The sequence below is a fragment of the Engraulis encrasicolus genome, chromosome 6, assembly GCF_034702125.1.
Source record: "Engraulis encrasicolus isolate BLACKSEA-1 chromosome 6, IST_EnEncr_1.0, whole genome shotgun sequence".
Taxonomy (NCBI): domain Eukaryota; kingdom Metazoa; phylum Chordata; class Actinopteri; order Clupeiformes; family Engraulidae; genus Engraulis; species Engraulis encrasicolus.
Window position 1 is genome coordinate 8,850,160 of NC_085862.1, and position 10,000 is coordinate 8,860,159.

At 41.9% G+C, this 10,000-nt stretch overlaps 1 protein-coding gene across 1 annotated transcript in view; it reads left to right on the forward strand.

Annotated features, from left to right (window-relative positions):
* The window catches only part of grin3bb (glutamate receptor, ionotropic, N-methyl-D-aspartate 3Bb), a 316,957-nt gene that overhangs the window by 290,984 nt on the left and 15,973 nt on the right, over positions 1 to 10,000 (forward strand). Inside the window, exon 8 of the mRNA XM_063200371.1 lies at positions 4,741 to 4,892. Within this exon, the coding sequence (XP_063056441.1) occupies positions 4,741 to 4,892 (152 nt within the window). The remainder of the gene's footprint in view (positions 1 to 4,740; positions 4,893 to 10,000) is intronic.

Below are 10,000 nucleotides of genomic sequence, written 5' to 3' on the forward strand. Positions count from 1 at the left end.
ATGTCCCAGGCTGTCAAGCCAGAGCCGTTATGTGATTAGCTAAATCAAGCATGTCAATGCGGCGCCTGGAGCGAATACAGAGAATTCAAGGCGAAACTTCTTCTGCTACCCACGCTACCAGGCAGCTCCGTTCGCTTTTGGTCTGGACACGGCATTACAATCCATTGAATCTGCACTGGTTGCATACAGTTTGTGGTTGGTCCATGTTGCAATAGGTTCTCAGTGCTTTTCAGTAACACCACAGTCTATCCATCTTATTAGGTACAGTGGAGTAAATGGTGTGACAATTATGTAATATCATGTTCTAATGTTGTACTTACACCATGATTTTACGTTAACTTTTGAGAGCTCTGTAGTTTAGCTTTTTACCTGTATGGCATCAATATCGATTCAAGCTCTTGCTACTGACTAAATAAGATCCAGTCTCAGTGGTGGTCATGCCAGTCTTGTCTCACAGTCTTCCTTCCCTGTCTGGGTGCATTTCTGGAAAGCGTAGTTATTAGCAGTTAGCAACTTTGGTAGTTACTAATGGGAAATTGCTTTGCAACCAACATAGTAGCTAACATAGTTAGCAACTACACTTTCCAGAAATGCACCCCTGGTGTGTTACTCCTCCATCGCTCTATTTCTCACTCTCTTTTCACTCTTTTTGACAAATTTTCCAAAGCCGCTCATCATTCCTGTCTTCTCGTCTCCTCTCTTCCCCAACTCAGCCCCCCCAAATCAAAGCCTGTGTCATTCCACTCGCCCCAGGATCCCTGTCTAAAAATCTAATTTCCAAATCTCATTAAAAACTTCAAAGCAAACAGAGAGAAGTAATAAGATCAGCAGCAAAGGTGGAGCTGACATGGAGATGTGGAGAATCAGAGCTCTCTTCTCTCCTCCCCTCTTCTCTCCTCCCCTCCTCTCTCCACTCCCCCTCTCTCCTCCTCTCCTCTCCTCTCCTCTCCTCTCCTCGCTCCTCCCCTTTCCTCTCCTCTCCTCCTCTCTCCTCCCCTTTCCTCTCCTTTCCTTTCTTTTCCTCTCCTCTCTCCTCCCCTTTCCTCTCATCTCCTCCTCTCTCCTCCTCTTTCCTCTCCTATCTCCTCCCCTCCTTTCCTCTCTCCCTCTCTCCTCCCCTCCCCTTTCCTCTCCTCTCTTCTCCTTTCCTTTCCTTTCCTCTCCTCGCTTCCCTCACCTCTCCTCTCCTCTCCTCTCTCCTCCCCTTTCCTCTCCTCTCCTCTCTCCTCCCCTTTCCTCTCCTCTCCTCTCCTCCCCTCCCCTTTCCTCTCCTATCCTCTCCTTTGCTTTCCTCTCCTCTCCTCTCCTCTCTCCTCCCCTTTCCTCTCCTCTCCTCTCCTCTTATATCCTCTCCTCAGCTCTCCTCTCCTTTACTATTTTCTCTTACCTCCTCCTCTCTCCTTCTCCTCTCCTCTCCTCTCCTCTCCTCTCCTCTTCCTCCTCTCTCCACATCTCCTCCTCCTCTCCTCTCCTCTCCTCTCCTCTCCTCTCCTCTCCTCTCCTCTCCTCTCCTCTCCTCTCCTCTCCTCTCCTCTCCTCCCTGAGCCCCAAGGCCTTATCGGTTGCTACATCCATGGATACAGCAGCATAAATGACTGTATTATTGTATCATTGTATTATCCCGCCTGCCGCCGGCTCATTGGCTCACAGGGCTCTGCTCAGAGGTCACTGTGTCTCTCTGATTGGCTGAACGGAATCGTCTAGTTGGTGACATCTGTTTAGCCTATGTGTGTTTTTTTGCCGTCTTTCCCAAGTCCATTGTGTTAAACTGTGCGTGTGTTTGTGTGTGTGCATGTGTGTGTGTGTGTGTGTGTGTGTGTGTGTGTGTGTGTGTGTGTGTGTGTGTGTGTGTGTGTGTGTGTGTGTGTGTGTGTGTGTGTGTGTGTGTGTGTGTGTGTGTGTGTGTGTGTGTGTGTGCGTATGTGTGTGTGCATGTTTGAGAGAGAGAGAGACTCTGTGTGTGTGTGTGTGCGTGCGTGCATGCGTGTGTGTGTGACTTTGTGTGAGTGTGTGTTTGACTTTGATAGAAGATACGTACATTCTAATACTGCTGCTGATGGAGGAATGACGAATAGAGTAGTATAGTACAATGTAGTGGAGAACAGAATTGGGTGCAGATTGCAATAGAAGTCCTGTTTCTCCTAAACAGACTCGGCCCAGGCACGGCCCAGGTCTGGCTCTGATACGGTGACAAATCTGCCACTTACATGGCCCTGATATGGATGACCCCTGACTCACTCCTCTGTTGCCAACAGTAAACCGGAAAATAATGTAGTTACGGAAAGAACAAAAGGGGAAGAAAGCTGTCTAGATTCACTTTCTATTGTTTCAAAATAGCCTTTAAGTCTGGCTCATACTTTATTTACCCAGTTCATAGCCTATTCTGTCTGCTCTGGGTGTCTGTTTTTCTTTTAACAGGGGAGAGTATGAAAAAGTCGTCTCTGTCCTAACAGAAATGGATGAGGAATGACATTGAATCTCTAAACAAAAGGGTAGTTCCTCGCGCTTCTGCTTTATCATCTGGTGCATCGACGGGAGAAAGGCAGGAAATCTTCACTTGAAGGACAACACCGGAGCAGCACAGATGTATTTCTTTGTGTTTTTATTCAAGTGCACAACATGACTAACGTTTCGATGGTTAGACCATCTTCATCAGAGTCCATGGACTCTGATGAAGATGGTCTAACCATCGAAACGTTAGTCATGTTGTGCACTTGAATAAAAACACAAAGAAATACATCTGTGCTGCTCCGGTGTTGTCCTTCAAGTGGACATTGAATCTCTGTTTGATCTTGACTGAGCTATTTTCTGACCTTCCTCTTACCTGTAAGACACATAACACTGCTGCAGTAACTCTGTTTTTGGTGACTCTATATACGTACATGTCAGTGGGCCCATCAGTTTTGCTGTTTTGGAGAGTTTGCACTGAATGTCTTGTATGTCCTTGTCCTCCAAGAAATGGGTTTGGCAACTGTTCTTGGGTCTGCTCTGGTTCTACCCATAAATATATTCACTAGTGGTGTGGATTGGCACTGCACTCACGATCCGATTCGATCACGATTCGGGAGGTAGCGATTCGATTCAATTCGATTCTATGCGATTCGATCCGATCCGATCCGATTCAATTCTACAATGCATTGCAATGCATTACATTTCTACTGAAAGCAAAGCAAATGTTTCATCAGTCATGATGAGGCAATACAAGTAGTCAGATACTGAGCAACAACTTATTGGCTGTTTTCTTTATCAGTCTGGTCTGGATCAGTCTGTATCAGTCTTGCAATGTTTTGAAGTACTTTTATTTAATGTAACATTCATTTGCTCCCGAAATATCCAGAGAAGTAATTGAAACTTTAAAAAATTGACGGATCGATTCTGGAAATTGCCAGATCGATTTTGGATCGTCCATGTCCCGCATTGGATTGCATCACCGAATCGATCATTGTTGACACCACTAATATTTACCTCCCCCAGGGAGGTCATGTTTTCGGACACATTGATTTTGTCTGTCTGTCTGTTTGTCTGTCAGCAGGATAACTCAAAAAGTTATGAACAGGTTTTGGTTAAATGTTATGGAGTTGTTGTAAATGACAAGAATTGATTGATTACATTTCTTCCGTGGTGATCCGGATTTTTCTTCACCATTGCAGGATAGGGCAAATTTTGACATACCAGTTGCTAACATCACAAAAACAAGGCATAAAGACAAAAAATGAGGGTGTAACATAATCAAATGTTCTATCAAACAGCTTCCTTGGCGGAGGTCTTCACTCTCTGAGTGCATTTCTGGTTTTGAATATGCCTTAAATCTAGATGCTTTGTGTTACTTTTAACGCATTAAGACATGGCCCCTGTTATGAATAGGCATATTTGCTGTTACCAGAATGGCAATGACCAAATCATAATGGGTTAAGGCCCTGTGTAATGTCATAGTAGTGTAGTACTATATTTTTTCGGTGACACTTTACTTGACGCCGATGTCATAAGCATGTCATTACAGTGTCATAATAGTGTCATGAAACTGTAATAGATAAGTCATAAATAAACACTATGTCCATGTCATAAGCATTTCATGACTGTTGGCCTTAATTGACATTCGGTTATGGCATAGGTTGTCTAAAACAGCGTGTGTTATGGTGCTTCGGTTTTCTCAGGGATTAGCAACTACTGTATGTTGTGCAGGCTTTTTGAGCCTTTCCTACCCCATCCAATGTATCCAATGCTTGGTAGCACCATAATTACCATCCACTATAGCCTAAATGGGTAGCCTTTTACTGCAGATGGGGTCGCCGGCGACCTATACTCGACTACATTATAGGAACATTGCTATGACATTACCGAGAGCGGTAAAAGGTATAGGTGGGGTTGCAGGTATGACATCACGTTGGGGGAACTCCCCCAGGATTCTAAGGTTCTACATAGACTCCTATGAGCCTGTGGAACCCCCAACGTGATGTCATAATAGTACATTTTCTTAAAATGGTTAACCTGCAACCCCACCTTTAAGTAACAGATTAAGATCTAGACATTGTCGTGACGGTAAGAGATTATAACATAGGTTCTGCACTTAGGGGTTAACTGTGGGTTTGTTGTGCAACTTAAACACGTTAAATCATTTATAAACCATTCATTCATCACTTGTGTCCCTTCGGTTTTCCCCCGTCAGGTTATGGGATTGGCACTAAGGGGTTAACTAATGTTAACTGATGATGATTGTGTCCCTTGTGTTTTCCTCGTCAGGTTACGGGATTGGCCTTCCACAGAACTCTCCTCTCACCTCCAACATCTCGGAGTTCATCAGCCGCTACAAGTCCGACGGCTACATGGACATGCTGCACGACAAATGGTACAAGGTGGTGCCCTGTGGCAAGAGGGTCTTCGCCGTCACCGAGGTGAGACTGTGTGTGGGGTGTGTGTCCGTACAGTGTGTGTGTGTCTGTGTCTGTGTCTGTGTGTGTGTGTGTGTGGGTGTCCGTACAGTGTGTGTGTGTGTGTGTGTGTGTTTGTGTGTGTGTGTGTGTGTGTGTGTGTGTGTGTGTGTGTGTGTGTGTGTGTGTGTGTGTGTGTGTGTGTGTGTGTGTGTGTGTGTGTGTGTGTGTGTGTGTGTGTGTGTGTGTGTGCACGTATGTGTGTGTGGACGTGTGCCTTTGTCTGTGTGTGACACTATGTGAATTGCCATGCCTACAACTCAACCATCCCGTATTATAAGACATCTTGGAATTGAAATGAAATATGAACAGCTTACTGGAGTGATATCAATTGTGTTATAGGATAACAGAACAGGATGATTCTCTCACCCTATACAGCCGCTGAGAGTGTGTGCAAATGTACGTGTATGCCGTCAGGGTGTGTCTTTCTCTGTGTCTGTGACACTGGGACATTGGCATGTCCCACTACTCAACCTCTCAGTTTAAAAGATGTCTTAGAACTGATGTGAACAACCTGTCCGTGTGCATGCGTGCGTGCATGCTGTGTGCGTCATGTACAGTTTGATTTGAAGTTAATCAACTTAAAAGTTTGTCACCACTATTTATTAAAGACTAGTACTGTGCTCTGTAACACACACACACGCGTGCGTGCACACAGACACACGCACGCACGCACGCACACACACACACACACACACACACACACACACACACACACACACACACACACACACACACACACACACACACACACACACATTAATTAACACCACTTACTTTGTGTTGGACATCCCCACCCAGGCAAGGATGTCCGAGATCAAGAGATCAAATTATTGTTTGTTTATTTGTTTACAAAAGTGGTGCTGCCTGGCGATATATTAAAATCACCATCTTTCCCTTTTTAGTAAGTTCAGGGATGCCTATAGCTGTGACTCACGAGATAAAATTATTGTTTGTTTATGTGATTACAAAAGTGGTGCTGTCTGGCGATATATACAAATCACCATATTTCCCTTTCTAGTAAGTTCAGGGATGCCTATAGCTGTGGCTCTCCGTGGGCTATCATCAGTGATGCCTTGGGTCATTTTCCCACTTAATGACTCTTTAATAGTTTGTTTTTGTTTTTGTTTTGTTTTTCGTTTGTTTTTGTTACTGGAGGACGGCCCACTTGTTGTGCAGCTCAGCAGTCCCTTCGGCGTCCAGGTTGTTTATTGTGGCTTAATGACGCGGTCATAGTTATAGAGGGGCTTGGGAACTCATTAGCGGGTCAGTGTAGCGTAACATCAACGTTAGCGTAGCGTAGCATCGTGGGTCTGCAGTGTAGCGTAGCATTTGTACCGTAACATAGCAACAGAGTGCAACACGGTACAGCCAGCACTGTTGCATAGTTTTGGAATGCAACATGTAGTCTGCACTCCCTGGGTGAATGTCTAGTTTTGCAATGCAACATGTAACCTTGTGTAACATTTGTCACAAATAGCAGCATAGCACAGCAGTGTGACACATAGCACTGAAGCAGTAGGCTATATGAAGGAGAGTATACATATACATGTATGTTCAACAGGTCCAATGTTTCCCCATCATCTGTTAAGTTAACTTTTTTCATGATAAAAGGCTGTCAAACTAAATCCTCATTTATCTGTTAATGCAGCTCTCACAATGGATGAACACATTGAAATTGAATCAATGTGACACCCAGAGGTGATTTATTTGCATAGGTCCTCCTTATAGTCATCTGCAATCCAGTGATTCAGAAACTACAACCGAGTGCCACATATTCCAAATAACGTGCTCATTTGCCCAAATAGAATAGGGTAGGTAAAACCAGGTACTTTGGAAAATATGACACTCGCTTACACTTTTGGAATCACTGGCTCCTTATGATTATTCTGGTAACACTTAATTTTAGGGATACATCTATAAGCACTAATACATACAATGTTAATGCCTGCATAAGTACCTTGTAAGGCATGTACTAAGCAAACGCTAAGGCCTGCTAGGTCCTTACTAAGGTTAAATTGGTTACAAATCCCTTATTGTGCATGAACAAGACATTTGCGAATACATGCCTAACAAATGTTTGATTTTGATTTGTACATGCCTTACAAGTTATTTATACAGGGACATTGTATGTATTAGTGCTAATAGATGTATCCCTAAAATAAAGTGTTACCATTATTCTCTATTTTATGTAGATGTTAAAGAGTGAGTGCAGTTAGCAGGTCTGACTCATGCGGCATAACTTTGCTGTGATGTACTCTTCTCACACAGCGCAACATCCGCTTTTGCTTAGTCCAGTTTTGGCTTCTCTTTTTTTCTCTGTAGTAGGCCTAACCGTTTTGGTCTCTCTTTTTTTTCTCTTTTAACCGTTTATCAGCAATGATCTGCAGACACTGCTGTAGATGCAAAACGCTTACTGGGCAACACTGTTTCATGGAGGGCATCGCTCTCAACGTACAGTAGACCAGGGAACAGGGAACAGGGATGGATGACCCCCAATATCTGGGTAGATGACGGATAGGCAGCAAAAAACATTTTTTTCACAAAACATTGTTTATGAGGGAAAAAAGTATATGTCTACGTAGTGCAGCAATTAATCTTTCAAAAAATCCAAGTGGTCACAATGTTGGTCTATTCATTGATTATTTATTTACGTTGATAAAGCAATTTGCTGAAAATATGTCCTTTGGTGTGATGTTAAGAAATAAATATATTAAGTAATGTAGAAATGGCTTGATGGAGTTTTATGAACATTGTTACACTCTTCATATTTATTGCAATTTTTTAAAGTCTTAATTTAATGAGAAATTACCATTTAAGTATTTTTTTTCCCATTAGAAGTGAGATTATTAGAAACCTTCGAGGAAAAACAGGGATATCTTTCTTTTAAATGTTCAAAATTGTCCGAATTTATACTAACTTTTCAGGGACGATAATTTGTTCTTCCCTACTGCAATATTCAGTGTTTATCAAACATATTGTTTAGCTCAAACAAATATTTGAGCGTTTAAAACATGTCACACCGTAGGACATTCATGTCATGCTAAAGGACAGAAATGCAAACCTGAGCCAGAAACAAATATATCAACATGATTATTTTGTATTTTGATCATAATATAATGTCAATATGGACCTACACTTTACACTTATAAGTCTTTGAATCGTCGATTATCAGCCTATCGTAACTCTTAATGACAGCCATGCGGTCATTGAATGTAACCTGCAGAGCTCATAAGACTCATACTGAAGTGTGACCTTGGCATGACCATCACACTTTTGTAGGTATGCTATGACTGTCACACCATTGAACCTGTAGTGTGTAGTGGCCAGTGCCTGTTTGGTATCTCAAGCTGGACAGCACATTTATGCTGTATATTGAGCTCTCCACAGCATACTTTATTCATCTATACTCCTCTATATATTCTCTCACTGATCTTTCCTTCACTGTTACTGTTATATTTTATGGTTTCAAAGCACCATTAATGACATTTTATATAATTTGACAGTATCTAAAATCAACAGCAAATATTCATCAACAATGCATCAAAGTATAAATTCCAAAGGCCAATAAAGGAATAAGTAATTTGAATGCACGATATTTATCTAGTCAAACAACAAAACAAAACAAAATATGTACTACCAGTTGTTTTAAAAGCTATTTCTCAAATATCTAGTCCCTTGGTGTGACCTGTTTGTCCTTTGGTGTGATACTCCAAAGTGTCACACCATAGGACTTTTACCATCACACCATAGGACTTTTACTATCACACCATAAGACTTTTGAGCTTTTGAGTTAATTTAAAGCCATGTCGTTGCCAACTGAAATACAATTTCACCTTTAGTAAGATGCATTTTCATACATTTACATAAGAAAAAAATATGAAAAATATACACTATTGTCAAAATGTATTTTATGGCTGTCACACCAAAGGACTACAAAACTAATACATCTTGTGGTAGCAAAACATAATTGATTGACTGAAGAACTCTGAGAGAAAAATCTAAAATCCACCCTTGCCATTGGCTTCTTAAGGGTCTAAAGTCACAATTTATGTACCGCTGGAGCTTCAACAATAGATCATTATCCACAGAATTAACCAAAAAAATGATGTCACACCACAGGACATTATTTTCTGCAACAAAGTTTCACAAGTCCATACGGTCTCAGAAAAACAGGAAAAAAATTAAGCATTGCCACTTGCTAAAATAGACACCTTGAAAAACATGCCAGGGTTGTTTAGACAAATGACTGAGCTTTGATTATTTATTTAAAAATGTTTTAATATGGAGAACCAGGCTTGCCTCAGTCACACCATAGGACAAATGTGACATTTGACTCAAAATTAAGTATACTTATTTAAGCTCTGGATTTATTACACATTACTTTTTCACAACAATGACATTAGTTTAATCATTTAAAGCATTGACAATTTTGAAAGCATGAATTTACTTAATTTTAAGAGCCTGCGACAGCAAAATTTACACGTCACGTCATCTACCCATCTATAGTAGTGTAGTGTACCCAGGGGGCATTTCAGAGCTCTAGGGGGGCATTGAGAAGGATACAGCTAAGTGGGGTCGTGCTTAGTTCCAATTCGGGAGCATTAGTCAATTTAATTTTTCAATCCTAAGGGGGCAGTGGCAGGCTTATGATGAGGCCAAGGGGGCATTTGATCTATAGTATCTCAGCATGGAAGAAAAACCCAGCGCGGCATAGCATAGCATAGCAGAGGAAAAGCATATTAGTGCAGCATACCATAGTAGAGGAAAATCATGGTGTATTTGCATGACGCCACATTGTAGTAGTGCAGCATGTTGGCATAGTAGTTGCAAAATAGAACTAGAGTCAAACATTTTCTAAGGTCCCTTTCGAACGTCTCTGCTAGAGTGTAGCTAGGCCTGGGTATTGATTGACAATTTTCGGTTCCGGTTCCATTTCCGGTTCCGTTGTTTCGGTTTCGGTACCAGAACGGTTCCATTTTCGGTTCCTAGAAACCCTTAATTAAACCTGCAGTTACCCAAAGTGGCCAGTAGATGGCGTAATGGGTCTCTAAATCATGAGTTTCCCTGCC